This window comes from Aulonocara sp. 'chitande type north' Nkhata Bay, linkage group LG20, assembly GCF_057382095.1.
Source record: "Aulonocara sp. 'chitande type north' Nkhata Bay isolate Kocher_YH1m ecotype deep benthic linkage group LG20, A_spYH_male_GT1.1, whole genome shotgun sequence".
Classification (NCBI taxonomy): Eukaryota; Metazoa; Chordata; class Actinopteri; order Cichliformes; family Cichlidae; genus Aulonocara; species Aulonocara sp. 'chitande type north' Nkhata Bay.
Genome location: NC_141363.1, coordinates 11358366 through 11378957, shown reverse-complemented (window position 1 = coordinate 11378957; position 20592 = coordinate 11358366). Strand labels below are relative to the sequence as shown.

Genomic DNA, 20592 nt, shown 5'->3' with positions numbered 1-20592 from the left:
GTGTTTCTCTGTATTTTCCTCTGAACGCTGAATCTCAATGTTCTTACTGACTATCAAGTAAATATTTAAACAAGAAATGCCTCGAGTGACCTGCATATTTATGTAAATGGTGCGTTGCTTGGAGCCCTTGCAACACCTTAAATTCTTGACAAGTTTATCACACAACTATGTGACACTGTGTAGCATTTATCTACACACTGCACAACTCAAATGAGTGCAATTCAGTCTTACTATAAAGTTAAAAATCTGAATGTATGAAAATAAACTTAATTATAATAATAGCTGTAATCTTTTACATCAGGTGTCTTGCTGGCAGGTTTTTGCACATTTTGTCTGAAATAGGGAAAAGACACTTGACACTTTCGTTGCTGTTAGGCTTCATGTTGGAGCTTAGAGTAGAAAGACGTGGAGACAGCGCCCCCATATGGTCATAATCCTGATGTACTGGTTATTGTTCGCCACGAAAACATCACGTGATTTCATTCACCTGACGACTGCCTCTTAGGCCACGTGTATCATCCCAGCAAACGCGTCTTACCCTGCGTTATATTTCTATACAAGCAGAAGAATGTTATTCACCTCTTTTGAGGTTAGGCTTGTAATCAGTGTGAATTTCATATATAGTGAGTAAATTTAGGTCAAAGGAACAAACATTTTACATGATATGATGATCAGAAAAAAAAAGAGCAAAATAATGTGTAAAGAACAGAAAGATTTTAAAAATCTATGTGCTTTGACTATATGTAATATAGTTCCTAGAAAAGCAAGGCCCCTTATTGCCCAACTGCCCTGTTAAATCAATTGTCTGACAACAACCTTAAATATAAAAAGTTTGCATGAAGACACTACAAAGACTAGATAACACTAGAATTACAATTTACATATGTAAATGGTCTTTTCCTGTATAAACAGGGTATTTTGTTATTTTACATCAACCAATCATACCCTGCTTTTTTCCCCCTTCCTGGTCTTTCTGAATAACCTACATGAACTAAAAATAATCTCACTATACTCACATTTTGAAGCGGACAACCTATGCTAAGATAAAATAAATAAATAAATAAATAATGGCTTAAAATTGGTCCGTTATAGAGGGTTAAGGTAGAACCCAAAGGTTTGTGTATAATAAACAACTGAGAATTAAACAGTCTTGGAAGCTTATATTTAAAAAGTATGATAAGTCATGCTTTAATACAAAAATATTCCAAATACTGTACACTTGTTCTGAACATGTGCAAAATGTCAAAAAAAATATTTACAATTCCAGTAAACAGAATTTAAAAAAAAAACCATATAATGACCAATTGATCGGATTGAGTTTGAACCTAGAAAAACGGAAACGTTCTCTTAGAGATATTAAGCCCAAACTGAAGAAACAACACAGACACAACATCCAAGTGACAGGAATGGAACAATGAGAATGTTATTTACATGCGCAAGTATAAGACACAAAAGACCCACCAGGCTGGATCCATGCACACAAATTTTAAATGTAAAGTACTTGATTGAAATGTAAGATTGATGCGATTCAAATGTTAGTAGAGTTCCAAGTAAACAGGTTTCTGTGTAAATGGACATAGTGGTTATAACCACACGCTCAAAGATACAACGGTTGATTCTAAGGTCCTCAAAAGAATTTGTAAAATTTAAAAAACAAAACCATATCCCACACACACACACTTTTCCAGTTTTCTCCCAGTAAGAAATGCACTGGTCTCAAACTTGAGTTCATGGTTATAACATGAGTCTGCTCCTCCACATCAAGTCTTCTTTGTCCCTTTCACCCTCTATCAGAAGACTCTTTCACAGGCACGGAAATTTCTCAGACCAGGAGCAACAAGAGTTCTGTTTTTAATCACAAAGTCCTTCTTTTACAGAGATGTTGGCCTTTTTTTCATTTAATTTGCAGGAGCTTCATCTTGTTTCCTAAAAGCAGAAGAGGAACAATTAAGTGATGAACACTAACCTTTTAAAATGAACATTTATTGGAGTGACACTTACCCAGTCCTTTAAGAAATTTGTTCACACCACTTGGCTCAGGCTCAGGGCATGAATCCAGATACTCAGCCACTCTGGTTTCAAAGAGACCTGTGGGAAAGATGGAAAGACAGTAGCAGAAAAAAAGGATTAGACAGTCTTCATATGCTACAGCTCATTACGCACAGACCAGATGTCAAAAAATGTAGAAACGCAGTAGAAAAGTGCATTATTCCCATCACACTGACATACTCATGGTCTCTTTTACATGCAGGATCAAAGTTTGTCTCACCTTATTTTTCACTTACACCGTATCAAACGTGCGTATGCACAGTTTGAATTTATGTGTGTGGTCTGCACATCTTTATAAATAGCATTGAGTGGGAAAAGGCTTATGCATACTTTTTGTCCGTTTATACGCCCAGCCCCTAGTGCTTGCATGCAGGGAAAATTGTTTTCACTCAGTTTTAGGCTCGCTTGTTGTGACTCATTTAATTTAATGCATATGTCTGCTTTAATATGATTCAACACTGCTATTTATCCATTTACCGGTTATGTGGAAACAATGACTTGTTTATTTCAACTTTTATGCAACATCTTGCAGGATGATGTTTTATATTCTTCACATTCATCTGTCCCACCAAGATGTACAACGTTGGCTACGTTTCACTGTGAAGCTGGATGAATTCTAAATTTCTGTTTTGCTTTTGTATTTTGCTGTTTATTGGCACAGCTCTGCAGTTATTATGTTAAAAGGTAAAGTCAGCCTCTGAAGCAATGAAATCTAAATCGAGCACAGTTCCAGCTGGCATGAGTGTCTCCCGCCTCATGATTTAGTTTTACCTATTTTTTTCAGAACTCTAACAGTGGAAACAAAATATTCCCAAACAGAAAAAAACATAACATCTAAAAAAATGACCTCTTCCTCCTCCCTTGCGCAGCTCCTTGTCCTGAATGAAACCAGCAAACATCTGAGTGTCCATGAAGAGCTGCAGGAACTGCCGGACTCCCCGAGAGGGATGAGATTTGCGGAAACTGTCCCGCTGGAGCTCCTTGTTGCCATTGGGGGACTCGACCATGTGGAGTGGATAGTGTCCCACTAGCTCCACGAACAATCGCACAAACGCCTCCGACATCAAGGAGCTCAAATCAGTTTGCTGGTCTGAATGATTAAATAAGGAAAATGTTAGCACAGCAGTAAGGTTAATACTTAATGAAATGCTAAAAGCCTATGATTACATGAAAAAAAGAACAACAACAAGGGGGTCATCAACACAAATCTGGTTAAAGATTTGTAATCACACAACTGGAACTAATGAGCAGAAAACAGAATGTACATTGATCTGCAGTAGGTTTGCCCTGCTGTGCTGCTGACATTTGCAGCTCATTTCTGCACAGCCAGATTTAGCTGGCAGAACAAAAGGACACACTGATAGTGCTATGATGAAAACTGATGCCAGCAAATATTCTTCTCATCGTCACTTTAAAAATGGAACTTCATCTTGTGATAGCGAGACTGTTTTGTAGATAAATCTTGTGTTCTTCGCGTCTGTTCCACCAACCTCCACACGTGTTTCCATTTTCTTCTCTCAGAATATCTTGCCTCTCCTCCAGGATCTGCTGCAACGCCGCCTGGAGTTTACTGGGCAGAATGCAGTCCTCATCGCCCAGCTGTCACACATCACAAGAAGGGTCAACAGCAGTCACATGATGCAGTTTCTAACCATGCATTTAATCCGTCACATTGTCTCATAGTTAATATCTATAGTAGCCTCAATATAAAAACATCAAATGTCACTCGTGTTTTCAATTTTTGCTGTGACAAACTAAATAATTATATTTGGTGCTTTGATCACATTGTTTTTTCATGCACTAGATTTAAAACCCAAGACCCAGTGTTAAACTTCAAAAGCACTCTGTACTGGGAAATGTAGCCATTTACTGTTTAATGTGCAAGAATGCAACAGGCCAAAGGAGCAGAATGCCTCCAGCCCACACTGTGCAAGTCAAAGATTTTTAGCCCTTTATTCATAAATTCAAACTGAATGGAGGGATGTTTCTAGAATTACTCATTATGTGTATACTAATATAATGAGCACAACCACACAAAAGTCTGTCAATGACTGAAAAGACTTACTGTTAACTGACAAAATTGCAGCACTGAATCAGCCTTAATGTTTTGATTGTGACAGGACTATGTTCTGGGCTTACATCCCATATAATTTGTCACTCTCAAAATATTCAGCATGCTACCGAGGGACAAGTGTAGGCAAAGCCATCTTTTTGACTGAGACCACACCTATCATTCCCATTATACGTTGTGTGTACACACCTGAATGACAAACTTGTTTGCACACAGATCCACTATGAGCACCTGGGAAGACAGCAAGAAGAAGAATTGACAGTTACTAACTGTAAGACTTAACAATTGTGTAATAAGAGTTATATAAAGGTCCAGTGAGTGTGAGTTACAGTGTGCTGCTGCACAGTGGAAGCAACAGCATGCGTGGAGTGAATATACAGCCAATAAACCATTACACAGGCAGGACTGTCTTTTTAAAGCTCTAATTGTTTTCAAAATTATTTTTACAGACCTCTTCAATGGGAAGCTCCAGCACCTGTGGCAGGCAGGGTGCCAGCACCCCAATAAGGAATGGGGTGGGGGAACAGCTGATGTCCAGCATGCTGGCTGGTAACACCGGCACGAAGGTGTGCTGCCAAGTAAACGGGTAGAGCAGCGCCAAGGCTGCGTGGCTGCAGCGTGACAGCACACTGCAGTGAAGAGATTAGATGAGAGATGAGGTTTATCAAAACACTATTCATGCAATTCCCACACAGATCACATGACACTGAGATATCAATCATGGCTCCCTAAAGATAGAGGATGGCCACATGTATTATTTTTCCACCAAACACTCACAATAAACTGTAAGAGCTTTCAGCAAAACGCCTTAAGTATCAAAGGATTCTCTCAATGCAACTGATCTATGTTAATCCTCTTAGTTCAGCAGTCACTGCTACTCCTGCTGACACTCCTCGTCCCTTTACAGAAAGTTGCATGCGTGCTGTGAAAATCCTCCTCCGCTTTCACCTGGTTGCTCAACTTCTACAGCTAACATTTTCTTGGTTTTGCCAAAGAGCCTTTTTTGTGTTTTTCAAACAGTATCTGTAGCCTCACTAAGATATTCAATCTTTAAAAGGTGAATCGCTAATTTCCCCCAACATTTTCAGCTGCTCTTAGCAAAAAGCCAAATTTCAAATAAAGCTACTTGGAAAAGAAATTTAAAAAAATTTCTCATGGACATTTACTTACGATCTACATTTAATAACTTTCTAATTACCATCAGTCACTTTTAGAGCACTTAACAGAGCAGTAATTGCTTGCCATGCTATTAGAAACTTTTAATTAGTAATTTAGTGTATGTGATCTTTTGATTTTTCTTAATTAATTTTAGACTGTGTCACTTTCTCTAATGTGGCAGTCTCTATTTTTTAAGCTCAGTGTAACAAGCAGCCCACAGATGTTACTTAAATGATGTAAAACACAGTTAATTTCACCATGTGCAATGTGTTATTTATACCCAGTGTTAGCATTTCTATATTACTTTTTGGTTATTTGGCTAGAGTAAAAGTGAGTTATGGTAACTGGATCAGAGAAACACATTGGTGCAGCATTGCTCGGGTATTGGCATATAACTCTGCACTAAGGTTGTACACATACCAGTCATATGCTTGAAGTTCCAGGTCTGATTAGTTTCGAGTTTGTCTCTTTTGCTCTCTATATCCCACTCTGCTCTCTAAATGTAGCATCTGAGTATTCTGTCTTTCCTCACAATTGAGCAGCTCAAAATTGTATTCAGTGTGACTTGTTTTGAGCCGTTTTGTGTATGTAGCAATTTTTAGTTATCCTACAAGGATACAAATGATGTTAAAAGAAGCCTCCATGTCAGCCTGAGCACAGACAAACTAGAGTGGATCATGCATGATCCGGGCAGCATATGAACTACTTGGTGTGAACAAAAGCCAAACCAATGTTGGACAGAAATCGGTGTTACATCCTGTATCACCTAATGTTCTCACAACTTTTTGAAACAGGTGCTCAGCTTTAACAGGAACTGTTAGAAGTTTGACATAACAATGCAAACTTACAAAGGCATATATCATGGTGGAGCGAATTACCCACTATATTGCTGTATTATAGCCATCAATGCCTGACTGGTCCTGCTGTGAGATGCATGCTACTACATCATACCTGAGTTTGTCAGCGACAAAGATGACCCTCCTCTCGAGCAGAAGGGAGGCGAAAACCTGCAGGAGTTTTGTGACACTGAGACATTCCAGCAGACTGTCAAAGTCCACATGCTCCAGTCTGGAGTCCACAGGTCGGCATAAAGTCAGTTCCTTGCAAAGCAATGAGAGCACACTCAGTCAGGCTAAATATAAATTGTAGTTGTTGACAGTGTGTATGAATGGCTGAAATGTTTATGCAAAACTAAGCCTTTTAGGATGCTGAATACCCATGTTCATGTTGTTCGATCTTTTAACATCTGCCAGATCACCAGAGACTTATGAATGATTAGAGCCAGGGGTTTTGTTCTGTTCTAGCCACATATCGAATAAACATAATTCCGGGAACTAGAGGTTGTTTTTCTTTTTTTAAAGAATGAAATCTGATACGTGCATTTCAGCCTTGTAATTCCTCCGATACAAGTTTTTCCATGTGGGTATGCCAAACAAAAGCATAAAAAGCACCTGGGGAGATAAGTGTGTTTTTTGTCCTGACTCTCTCCCCTCATCCCCAACTGGTCAGGGCAGATGGCCGCCCATCCCTGAGCCACGCTCTGCCTGAGGTTTCTTCCTGTTAAAAGGGAGTTTTCATTCTTCCCACTGTTTTCAAGTGCTTGGTCGCAGGGAGTAAAATATGATTATTGGGGTTTTTTCTCCATTATAGTAGGATCTTCAACTTGAGCACGTTGAGGCAACTGTTGTGATTTCGCTATATAAGTAAAACGGTGTTGAAATGAACTGAATATGATGCTGAGCTCTTGAATTTTAAGAGGTTATAGTCAATGGTCAAATGATAGATGGGGACTTTAGATATAGGTTTTAAATCTAGGACTTCCAAATGTAAGGCTTTGACTTTGCCACACTCCCTGAGTTTTACTGGAAAGGATCCTTACTTTGCATATTTTGACTCTGTAAAACAGAAGTGATCAAACAGTTTGCTGTCAGTGTTTAAAAACACATATATATGTTGCAGCATGGCTGAGCCCTATTGTTTTCACAAATACCCTAAAATTTTGAGTCATTCTGAGTTTGCAGAAGGGAGTGGCTAGAAGGAGCAAAACTACTAATTAACATTTCCTCTTTTGGTTTCAGGCTTACCTCACTCCCAGCGCCTGGGACGAAGCTCTTAACGGTAACTGTGCGTCCAGGGGCTGGAAAAGGAGCTTCCATCACAGTACGCATAAAAGGGTACACGAGAGCCGGAGATATTTCTCTGCGCCTCTCCACCTCTTCCAGAATCTGGTCAGACAAAGCCAGATGAATCAATTTTTGCATGCAGATGGGGTTTTCCTTCAGAGCACACTACTGGTTGTTAATTTCCCTCAGGCCAGCTGAAGGATGGATGAGACACAGTTACATGCATACGATTTCCTTTTGGGAAAGAACCCCACACCCAGTGACTCCTCAGGATTATCTTCTAGTGCACCCTCATCCTATCTTTAAACATGCAGTTTTAAGGCAGCGGGTTTCACAATGTTCAGGGGATTAGCACTAAACTGTAGTCGATCCAGCTTTTTTCATGTCGCAGTAAAAAGTTCTATCAGCAGAAATATGTGTGCACATGTGTTGTGTCTTTACCTTTGCAAAAAGATTGAAACAGCCCAGCTTGCTGACAATACAGTGCACCTCAGGAAGTCTCTTCCCCTTTCCACTGGGCTTAAAGAGACAGTTTCAAATGATAAAAAGGAAGAAACAGAGATGTCATTACAACACCATTAAACACGGCATATCTCTCTCAGTCTCTAAAATGGCAGGAGTAGAAAATCCTAAAAGTCATAAAGTCCCTATCCATGTTTTTCATAGTGGCATCAGTTTTTTCCCCCATGTCCTCTTCATTAGATGTAACATCCAATGTTGAAACTATAAAAAAACCTGAAAAATCTGCAAAAAAACTGTGCTTGGACAATAAAATTTAAGTAGAATATCAATGACATAAAGCTAATCTGGATCAGGATCCATCACAATCCACAGAATATAGGCCATAAAAATGACAAAAGCAAGCTGGAGCATAATTTGGGTGCAGACCCATGAAGTGATCACTTGGTGTACCGGTAAGTTGGATTAAATCCTATTGAGATTCTTTGTAATCATGACTGGACCGTTTTGTTGTTATGAAAGCAGTCATATGAAGTTATTCTCTAACTGCAAATTGAAGATTTCTAAGTGCAGGAAAACTGGGCGCCACAAGTAATCTGAGCATGAGTTTTATGCTTTGGGGATTTACAGCAGACACTTTGCAATGGTTTCCGCCATGTTACAAACACAATTACTGGATTAATCAAGAAAATAACCTGCAGGTTAATGAAGTGAAATTCAAATAGATGTTAATGACACAGTATCTGAAGCAGCGTCTGGAGAAACAGCAAAACTGAAAAAGCTCTCTAAGTTGTGCGAGTTGAGAAAAACAAAATATAAAACTCTCCACATTAGATGTGGCCTAGATCTGTCTGTACTACCCAACAACAAAGTTTATCGCAGACATCTTAACAAGACAACTGCAATAGCAGTAACAAAGCAAAAGAAAAGCACAACACTTGTCATAATTTCAACATACAAAACTGAACCCTTCTCAGGCTAAGGAAAAGGGAACATGATGAAATTCTTCTTGCTCTCTGTCATTAATACAGAAGTGGTTTATGGTCTGTGACTCACATCTCCTAAGAGATGTTGAGTAAGCACAGGGCAGGCTGCCATATCATGACACACACACACACACACACACACGAACATTTGAGTCAAATGCTCACCAGGATCTTACGGCAGTAACAAAACCAGCGGCTGCCATCTTCTCCAGTCAGGACAAAGGAAAACGTCTCGCTGTCAACGCAAACACAGATAATGCTATTTATCCGAGGTAATTTAACCATGATGTTCCATGTATAAAAATTGGTGGGAAAAGAGCTGGCTTGATATGAATGATTTCATTATGGAATCATTTCATTACAATTAATTAAACAGGAAAAACACTACACTAAATAAAGACAGACAGAACAGAAAATATGTACATGTACATATTTGTCGTCTGGTAGTTTGTATTGGCACAGATGCATATTTTAGAGGCAGGAAGGGAGTGCAAGTTCTGAGCATAACCCTCATTACAACAATGAACCGCACAGACAAAATGCATGCCCAATTCCCCTTAGCACTCCAATTTAATTAGATCAGACAAAACTTTAATCATCCCTGTGGGGAATTTAAGTGATTGCAACAGTGATTTATGGGTTACAACTAATAGCTGGAGATATTAATAGAAAAAGAGGAAATGGGGTAATAAACATGGCATAAATAAGAACGCTGAACAATACAAAGTCAACAAAAGGACTCCAACACAAAGAAAATGAAAGGAAGATGAAGAAATAATACAGTCTCATGTTACCATTACATCACTGGCTTAGCTTTGCTGTGACACAGCATACATCAGGCATGGTGTTAAAACATTGTTGTTGTGTTTAAGCTGACCTAGGCATCAGTGCAGAAGGTTTCCAGTCCTGAGAATCAGGGAAGCAGAACCTTGGGATCACCTTCAGCTGATCCTCAGCTTCTTTAGAAAGCCGGGACGACTTCTCAAACTGAAAGAGAAAAACTCAAGGCTACTACAGGCCAGTCGATTCCCAGAGATCCAATAAAATCAATAAAACAAACAACAACAAAAAAAACCACCAAAAATTAAAAGTGTTAAAAGTTTCCTGTAAATTAAAATAAATAAATAATAATAATAATAATAATAATAATTTTTTAAAAATCAACAAACATGCACAGTCTCAAGTATGTGGTCGAATGCACCTAAAGAGATCATTTCTTTTATATTCCAGGGAGAAAAATGCAAATATATACCCAAATCTGGAAAAACACATCAAAAGAGTCCATCTGAGAAGCCTTATATCAGCCTGGGAAATTCCCCGTATACAAATTCTCAAAAGGATTTTTTGTTATGTACAATGAGAATCCCTTAATATCACCAAACAAGATTACAATTTAGTTGTGAAATTGTCACAAATGACATCAATTCATGCAATATGAACAAAGCAGAGTTGTGCAGACTGCTAACCATTTTGGGGAACTGTTGTGTAATTTCAGGGGAGTAGGTGTTTTCTTGGGAGCTTTTTCTTAGTGACACCACCACAAAGATCTGGAAAAGCTGCTGCTGCTGCATCTGGATCAGGTCTCTCTCCAGGGTGCGGTAGCCTGGCCTTCGTTTCAATGTAGACTGGATGTAAACTGATCTCCTGGAGCCTGTTCAACACCACACAGTGACACAATACAGTCATGTTTATCCTGGGAAAAATCCCAACCAGCACAGAGAAGCAATAAAAGGTCTTCTTAATGTCTATATAATGTAAAACTGTAGCTATAACACTGACTACTTTAAGGTTGCTCAATGATGACCTATCATGCTAATTTCTAACTCTGCTTTTTATTCTTCAACTCTACTACAGCGTTGCATGATTCACACTAAATAAAGAATCCTTTTTATCTTATGCTGAGCCTTGATTCAACTTATTTCATTCACTGCCTGAAACAAGCTGTTTTAGCTCCATCTTTCTAATGAATGACTTATCCTTTAAACATTAGTTGAGCTCCTAATTAAAAACTTTGGAGATGTTTGGTGTGATCATTTAACACTAACACTATACAGTATATGATGTTTTTATCTTCTCGTTTTACCGTAGCACTGGATTTATACTTTCATTTTTAGGAACTAATAGTATTTACTCCATATAAAGTTATCTACCTGTAAACTTTACCCAGAACTAGCATAAAGTGAAAGATTCTGTACGTTTGTTATACCTTTGGTGCCGTCCTCAGGGTCGCTCTCAGTCCCGCTGGTCTCCTCTGCTTATATAAATTGGAGGAGGAGGGATAGATTAGTGAGAAGCAGAGGAATGGGGAAAACTTGACAGGCCATAATCAGATGCAGACAGCAAGTCTTTGTTTCATAATTTCATTTCATTGCCGACTGCGACTGGCCTTATGTGTATCATCAAAAGATGGGTATTTCCGCCAAGAGGCTCAACTTAATCTTGATGTGTTGATGTGGATCTGCCACTATGTGTTTGTGTCTCACCTCGCACGGTGACTCCTTGGTTCTTCACTCTCTTCCTCCCTCGCTTGTCATCAAAGATCGTCTCGATTTTGTTGACATACTATGTAGTAGAAGCACAGGTGCTTGTCAGCCCCATAATTTTAGAGCCATTGCAGAATCCTGATTACATGGAATTATGATATATAGCCACTAACAGCTACTAAATACATAATTATATTACAGATTTTCAGCATTTTTTTCTTCTTTTTTTTAAAACCCCATACCCTTGTTGTTCTTTCTAAAAGAACATAGAGCAGGAAGCTTAAACTTTGTTTTTAAAAGAAGCGCTGCCAATTGAGGAAACAAACTCGTATGGCAATGACAAGTAACATGTCTAACTAACCATAACAGCACTGTTTTGAAGCAGAACAATACATAATAAATGAGTTATTGTCAAGATCTAAATGCGTATTTTTAATATATTCAAAGATTTCCCAAAAGCGGTTTGTCTAAAATATTTAAGAATACTCAACTCACTCAATATTTCATTATTACTACAGTTTCAGATATTCATTTTACACTATTGAAAAGTTACACAATGGTCTCTTCCTAAAAACAATCAAAATCAACATGACGGGCTTTTTCAAACTAGCTCAAACTCATGGTACTTGGGTCACATTGGGTTTTTTAAGCCATAACCTCTTTTTTCTACAAATATATTTTAAAAAACGCTTTTTTCCCTCTTTACCTTGTCAGTAAAGTCTGTCCCTGTCCAAAACCTTTCCACAGCCATGGGTTAGATGTCCGTAATACTCTTCTGTCTGAATTTACACAAAGTGTTTACACATACTGCTCCAACACTATCTATTATTTTCAGCATCAGCTTCTTCCTGTTCAACAAGTAACCGCCTCCTTTTCTGTTCTACGTAAAACATGAATCATCATTCACTGCCACTCTGTCAGTCACAGGTCACATGGAAATGGGCACCAAAAATGCTGTCAGCCAGCCATAGTATCAAATTCAATTGTATGTGCAAATATACCTGGGGTATCCTGTGTATTTTCTGAGTGCTTCCACGCCGTGGTGCAGCTGGTTTGGGAGTGTCTGCAATGGTTGAAGATTTGGACACAGCTTGGAACACCTTCCTGTCCACTTTACTAGCATACCTGTATAACGTTTGGGGTTTAGAAGGCAACTGGAACAAAAGAAGTGCTAAGTTAATGCTCAGTTTCAGATAATTACTTGGTATCAAACTACAATAATTCCTTCTTCCTTTGTTTCTCAGGTTGACACATTTGTTACATTGATGCATAACTAATAAAAATACTCCTGTACTATTAAAGCGGGACATACATGGAATGTTATCCATTACCTTTGGGAGAGGCCTTGCAATAGGGATACACATTGGAGATAGCTTGACATCCTCATAGGGGTTATCTCTGGTCACATCACCTGAGGGTAAGGTAGAGTGATGGGAAGGATTAGACAGCATGCCTGGACGTCTTCAAGACATAGAAGCAACTGAGACAGCCTAAATTTGCTGAAACTACAACAAATTGTTTAAAATGCATGGTAGCACCTATCTGCCAAGTGCTGTGAAATACTGAATTTGTGACATTGCAATGCAAAAGCTATTATTATACACTTGTATCAAACAGCTAGGCCACATTTACAGACACTACATATTGTGAATAGGTGTTATGTCTGATCCCACTAGTCACAGCATGTTTTTCCATCGTGAACATGAGGAATAATTCTAGTAACTGTAGGAAATCTGTGGGCAATCAGGAAAAGGAAACATCATCAGTTGAGCTGCTATACTTAGTACTACTAAGTAGTACTAAGTATAGTATGCTTAGTACTACTAAGTATACTATACTAAGAATAGTATACTTAGTATACTATTCTTAGTTAGCGTATTGTCTGTCTTGTTAATGTTGGTTTATAATGGAGCACTGTAACAAAAAAATATTTTCCCCCAGGGATCAATAAAGTATTCTGATTCTGATTCGGATTATACAACAATAAGCCAAATCCTAACTGAGAATACTGAAATTTACATCAACCCAGAGACAGGTACCCAGGAGTCTTTATGATTTCCTGTCTTTGTCTTTTGTGCTAACAGCCAGATAAATCAGAAGCTCTGGAAGTTCATTCAAAATCAGCTCCACATTGGGAATAGGACTTACAGACGATGTCCTCGTAAATATTGTCATCAGAGTAGGCATGGTAAAGGGCATCATCTGCGCGAGGGCCTTGCTCTGCCGTCAGGCGTGATGCATCCTCATACTCAAAGGACTTCCTGTGACAGGGAGAGAAGCGATGGCAGTGAGAAAGGCTGTTGACCTAAAGATAACCATTATACTGTTCACTCTATTGTTGTATGTTTAGCCATTGCCCGACAACAAAATGCCTTGTTGATATGAAACCCAGAAAAACAAGGAGATAGTGCAGGGAGAGAGAGAATAATCATCATGGAAGGAAATGACTGAGCGCATGATAGAGAAGTTGCAATATGGTAACAGTTTTTCTGTGTCACAGACAGTACAGAAATATGGAAATGGACAGTCTGTCTGAGTGCAGAAACTGAAACTGCGATGTTACTAAAGTTCACGTGATAAAATACCTGGCCAGGTGCAGATACTTCATAATGTACAAGCTTAAATGAAAGCTTCCTCTAAAAATGGTAAACAAGAAGCCCTGTGCTACCTGTGTGCAGACATGACAGGAAGACTCCGAATCGAGCTACTGGCATAAACTAAAAAGGTTGATTACATTGCCTACAATACGTAACAACAAAAATATTGCACAATTAGTAGTTTGTGAAACTCTGTTTTACAGTTTATGAAACATCCTGTCCTGTGCTCTAACAGAGGGGAAACAGACTTTCTCTACCTACATGTGAAAAAAATAACCATTCAAACTTTTTAATCTATTGGACAAGCAAACTTTCATCCTCTTTGAAAGGGTACCTAATGATAAAGGCACTGCAATCAATAACACCTACACCTACCTATGTTTGTATCTTTATATTTCAACAATAGAGTAGGAAATATACCCCATTATTCATTATACTGTCAAATGTATGAAATTAGAATTAATGGATCCTGATTAGAGGCCAATAATTAGAACCTTTTTAAAAAAACAACAACATATGGTCCAAGTATCAAGTTCTCTTTTACACTCAAGTATATTTTACCATTATTCACCGTCTAAAAACCTCTTTAAAGTCTTCAAAATGCCCGAGTCTATTATTAATATTTTACACTGCATGTATTATAAACATCTGCCAGTTTTCTATGACTGGCCAATCCAGGAAATTCAGCCAGTAGAGCCTTTGATGCAATAAAAGGTCATCAGAAACAAAAATTATATTACAGGATCTGCAGGGACAGCACCAGTCAAAAGTCCATCCAAAGTGCTGACTGGTATTGTAATCATTTCAAATGCTGGTGTCAAAGTGCGCGGTTCTACTGTCAGAAGGACAGCACCAGCTTCAGGTGGAATGGCCAAGTCAGATTTGAATAACACTGAAATATTGTGCACGCAGGATAACCCACACACAACTTCAGATATTTTACATGATAACAAATTGTCAGCAAGGTATATTAGTTTCTAAGGCCAAAGGGTGTACTTTCTTTATCTGCAGAGAAGTAAAATCTATCAATCATTTTTTTATATTTTGTTGAAACCATTGATCACTCCTTTTCTTTACCATCTTTGTCTGTATGTACCGTATTAAAAAGGATTAAATGTTTGCTTTTTATGTGTCAAAAGCAATGGTTTTCACAGGACTACAGATAATATAAGCATGTGACACAGTTTAGTCTTGTTTTACTCGGCCTTTAAAATAATGAAAGAGGAACTGTGTGTGTGTGCCCGATGAAGATGACCCTGGACCCATGGCTGCTCAGGAACTAGGCCATTTCTAGACAATAGACGACAATGCTGCCAGATATCATGTGACATCACACCAGGACCCCAGCCAGCAATCAGACTCTGACAGTACCCTCCCCACCCCAAAACTGCTCTACATATACTGTAACTGTTCAGTAAACCTTTCTACTATAGTTTATATCAAAGAAAGTGCTGCAACAGTTCCATTCTACTTTACTTTTAACAAGTACTCTATGATTATTTATGCTTTTCTTTTTGTGCACTTACTGACCTGTTCTTTTTATGTCTTGAAAGTCCTTCACTCTTTCCAACTGGACACGGAGGAGGTGGGAAGTTGGGTGGTTGAGCTACCCTCCTGGTTCTCGTGTTGGAGTGATTGTTATGAGAGGACCCTCTGTCCCATTGTACCATGTACCCTGTGTTGTTACTGTTCTTGGTTCCCCGATACTGGAATGTCCGCTGAGGTTTAGGAGGGGGATTAGCTTCACCTGATGATCCTCTGCCTTTCTCCCAGAGCAGTCTGTTTCCCTCAAGCTTCCGCCAGAAACCCCGGGAAGTGTAGAAGTTACCAGCAGGCATGTTGTCTTCTGGATCATCAGTTGACAGAGGTAGAGGTTTAGAAACTACTTCAGCATCCAAGATACGACCTATTTTTTGGTCACCGTTGGCAGTAATGATTCGTTTATCTGTAGCCTCCACTTTGGGAGATGCAAGTATTTGCGTTGAAAATGTTTTATTTCCTGGCGACGTGGCTAATAATTCACTGGAACCACTACGCACCGGTTCTGACTTCCTGCCACCCACACTGTGTCCAGCCTGTGCTGGGGATTCCTGAAAATCAAATTCCGAGTTATTTATTTTTGAGACGTCGGCTTTTGCATGAAGACCGCCTCTCCAGCTCTCGTTTGGACAACCATTGCCTAGGAGATCTCCAGACAGAGTCCGAGATACAGTCAGAGGATGTACTTTCACTCCAGTATCATGGCCACTGCTCTGCTGACTGCGGCCTTCCCACTGGGAGATCTTCTCCTTGATGTTAATGACTTGCTTGTGAGAAGGTATCCTCAATGGTGGCCGTCCTTGCTTGGCTGTGGGAGCCTCATTCTGCAGCACAACCTCACCAACCCCACGTCTGACCTGCTCCGCTCTTAGAGCCAGCATATTGTGTCAGCTCATCGCGAATCCTCCATAGGTAAATGTATCAAGTATTTCCCCACAACAGACAGAATCTACTTATTGTTAATTATCCATAAACTGTAATCAAAATCAAAAGAGCCACAAAGTTTATTGTTGGTTCTGTTCTGTCTTCATGTCGTTGTGTGGTGGCAGAGGATCGTTTTCCTCTTGTCTCATTTTATAAAACAACCTAAAAAGAAGATGACAGACTAAAATTACTTATCAGTACAATTAAATCACATCCAAAGAGCACAGTGCACACTGTAGGATCAGAGAAACAAAACCCCAAGGGAAATCTTTCCCCTGAAACAGCATGCATCCAAAGGTGAAGACAAGAACATACTCATGTGAATGCTGGTTTCTGAAAATAAACCTAGTAAAAAAAGAGAAAAAAAGTAAAGACAGTGACAGTGACACATACACTACTATGTATGTGTGCAGTGACCCCCCCCCCCCCCAAAAAAATAAAAAATTCTTCTAGGCCTAGGAGATTTCTGTGATGCCTTCTTCCTAGGCCTCCTTATAGCTGGTCAAATACAAAAACACCTGTAGTACAGCAAATCAAATGCACCTCATTTGAAAGGCTGTCTTTAAATGGTATGGGGGAAGACCGTCTATGCCAGGGGTCGCCAATCCCAGTCCACGAGGGCCGGTGTCCCTGCAGGTTTTAGATGTGTCCTTGATCCATCACAGCTGATTTAAATTTAAATGGATAAATTACCTTCTAAACATGTTTTGAAGTTCTCCAGAGGCCTGGTAATGAACTAATCATGTGATTCAGGTGTGTTGACCCTACAGGGACACCGGCCCTCGTGGACTGGGATTGGGGACCCCTGGTCTATGCGATTTCATGAAGCGTTTGAGACACGGAAAAACACACGAATCTCATTTCTTGCATAAAGAGCCAACGACAATTGATGACGGGGAGCATTTTAACCCCACCTATCCACACGTGGTCGAGCTCTAGATTAGGCGTTCCTCACGTGGTTTAACTATTTATCAGACACAAAAAATAAAAAGATATAAGACAACATATTCTAAATAACTGCGGCCTTTGCTATATGCACTTTAAACTAAAAATCACATGTTGTCAAACATGCACAGATTTGATGTCTGCGATTGTTTTGCAATGCACTCAGTCTGATTTATATATCCTTAGCCGGCATCAACATGATTGCTGAAGTCTCTTGCTCCTGCTTCGCTGGAACCAAACTATTTGGACACGTCGCACATGAGGATCAAGAAGGGGAGACATGGTAAAATTCCACAGCATAGTTCATGATGACTATGAGCTGCATTCCTGCAGATGGAGAGGAGGAGGGTCAGTAAATAGATTCAGCTACAGACAGTCGGACAGTCACTCAGTCTTGCAAATGACACCTTTGTCTGCGTTTGACCCAAATTAAACGTATGTTTGTAGTGGAATGCTGCTCCATCATAGCCAGACCATGCAATGACAATGCAGCTCCCGAACTGACCCACTTGCACTTATTCGTCTGTGTGCGGTATGTAGTACAGGAAGACATGAGTTGCGTTTCCTGAGCTGCAGGAAGAAGGATCAGCAGTGTCCATAATTATGGTGCAGAAAGATTTTCACCCAACCACTGGTTTAAGCTATGTTTAGATCATCTATATTCAAACACTGACTTGGAAATACAAGAAATCCAGAAATATATCAGCCACTGGCCACTTACAGTAACACTGTGAAACATATCAAAATGGGAGCTTCCCTCTTTTCCATGGTATTCAGTTAAAATCAAATATTAGTCCCAAAGCAGTGAACTGTACATTGTTGTGTAGAAAAGCCAGAGGGAAAGTCAAAATGAACGTTTTAATAAGGCGTTCAGCTTTACAGAGTGGCATCCCAGCATTATTTTAGTGAAACTCACTGAGTCATCCATGTAGAAACTAGACAGGGGACACACAAAGCTTGGAGAACCCAGTCATCAGTTGGCAACTAAATTAAACCTAATTGCAGCTTCAAAACCGCCACAACACGCCCTGCAGAGACGTGTGGCATGACATGACATGTTGGAGGTGAGGTATTGTACAACTGTAGTTTATCACCAGCAGTGGCAGTCGGGAGTATAATAAAAGAAAAATGCAGGTTTGCTTTACACCAACATAAAAGGACAGAGCAAGATAAAGTACCTTAAAACGACTGATCCTTCAGCAGTCAGCGGGGTACAGAGGCATTCATTTCCACATCTCCAATGAGGGAGTGACAGACAAACAGCTTTTATGTTGTGTTTTGTGTCAAGTTGTTGCTGCTAGCTGTGCCAAAACAGTCCAAGTCCTCTCATAAACACAGACTGAGGCAGATAAACAATCTAAACATCATTACTTCACAATACCACAGTGATAACACCTTGAGTGGCACATGAATATCGAAGAGGCTTTGTCTTGACAGTTATCAATTAACCAAGTTGATTTTCCTATATATTTGGCAAAGCAGACAAATGATTTTCATAGAGCATTTTACAGCCTTAAAGGACAGAGACCTTTGGGAGCTCTATGACCTGAATTGCCTCCATATTTTCTGTTATGAATAGTTACTATGTCCAGATAAACGGAGATAAACTGGAGATGAGCAGGAATGCATGCGGACTGAGTGAAAGGAAACTAGGCTCATGTTTTAAAAAAAACAACAACAACTGTAAAAATAAATAAATAAATAAATAAATAAATAATAAAAAAATGTCACCCCGCCCTTGCAAAGAACTGAAACTTGGAAACTTAACGGACTCGTTATGGTGAAACCTGTTAAACCGCCGGCTGGAACAGCAATACAGGAATAACGTTTTAGTCACCAGTGAAATCGTACAGTGTAATAAACGAAAAGAAGAAAAATAATAAAAATAATTTATTGGATGCATGCCGAGTTGAAGAAAGGGACTTACTGAACCAGAAAAAGTATTGATACTTACATTAAAACGTGATAATAGCTATACATAATACCGTCAGGTTAAACTTGCCATAGTTTCAGTGGCGTTTGGTGTTGACTTGTCACCATATGAAGAAAGCACAAGGATTGGAGAAGTGTGGGAGAGCTATAAATTTTACGGCCAGCTATTAGCTAACGATATCACTGAATGCAGAAACAGAGCTCCTTGAACATTTTAACTAGGGTTTTCTACGAGAAAGTGATATATAAGCTGTGAAGTAAGTGTAAAGATAGAAAGATGGGTAGATGTGATAGAATCCATACTACTTACCAAAGTATAAGCAGGACTCATGTTCTTTCCTCGTTTTCCCGGCGATAAAATAAAAACCGCAAATAAAATCCGACTGCGCTCGGTCTCATCGTTCTATCTGGGAAGGTCTCAATAACGTAAAAAAAAAATGCTACCGTTGTTCAAAAAAAGCAGCCTACAGACTGGTAAACTTAACTTATGAGCACGAAAACTTTATGAGGTATAAAAACGTACCGCTTATACTAATATCTAAACACAGCATGAACAACAACCACAAAGAAAGTGGCCACAGAGGAGAGAAAAGCTGCTAAAGCAGAACACTCCTCGCCCTCCGTCTTTGGACAATTAGCGTCAAGTCAGCCTGAAAATGCGATTTCCGGTTGTAACTTTCAAAATATAAGAGATAACAATTCAACGAGTGTCGTTTCCCCCAATTTATAAGGTGTTCATTGAACTTTCTGGGTGAAAATTGTTTTTTTTTTTTTTGTTATGTTCAGTTTTTTATGTTGTCCGTTTTTTATTTTTTATGTGTCCTTTATAAAACGTAAATATTGTAAAAGTAAATGTATTTTAGTCCACTGCAATTGTACGTTTGCTGGCGTCAGTTGTCCAACAAGACCACCGGGATATCGACATCATAACACATGCCACTGAGTTTTGGGAGCAACAAAAGTATCTGAAATGATTTCAAATATTAAAGGAACAAGCAACATTTACATGCATTATCCACCACACCATTGTTTATGACAGCACTGCTGGAAGTGGTTAACAAATAACTGTGTTGGGGGGTTGTAATGCAACATTTCTGTCTTGTTTACAATAAAAATAGTTTACCGTGCTTTTATTTGACTTCCAGCTTCCCTCATACTGTTTCTGTCGAGCTTGACGCGCTGACTGTGAGAAAGTTTGCCTGAAGCCTCCAAGAGAGACGACGTCATCACCTCAACTCCTGCAGCTGTCAACACTGAACAAATACTGCTGTCTTTGAGTGTCCTGGGAAATCTAGACACTGGGTTAGGAGCTCCATCTTTGCGATC

At 39.3% G+C, this 20592-nt stretch overlaps 1 protein-coding gene across 2 annotated transcripts; it reads right to left on the bottom strand.

Moving 5' to 3' along the window:
• Positions 1-1158: 1158 nt before the first annotated feature.
• Positions 1159-20084, bottom strand: dennd2c (DENN/MADD domain containing 2C). Of its 2 annotated transcripts, none has more exons than XM_086277215.1 (19): positions 19577-20084; positions 15457-16551; positions 13478-13590; positions 12661-12740; positions 12331-12483; positions 11330-11408; positions 11053-11100; positions 10313-10497; positions 9724-9833; positions 9012-9081; positions 7843-7920; positions 7363-7503; positions 6230-6378; positions 4572-4749; positions 4310-4351; positions 3540-3648; positions 2897-3139; positions 2002-2088; positions 1159-1926 (listed from the first exon to the last, which is right to left on the bottom strand). In XM_086277215.1, exons 2-19 carry the CDS (start codon positions 16344-16346, stop codon positions 1895-1897), a joined length of 2787 nt encoding a protein of 928 aa, XP_086133341.1. In that variant the 5' UTR covers positions 16347-16551; positions 19577-20084; the 3' UTR covers positions 1159-1894. The 2 variants fall into 2 exon arrangements, with proteins under 2 accessions (XP_086133341.1, XP_086133342.1); XM_086277216.1 differs by having other exon boundaries at positions 11053-11097; positions 19577-20080.
• Positions 20085-20592: the final 508 nt, after the last annotated feature.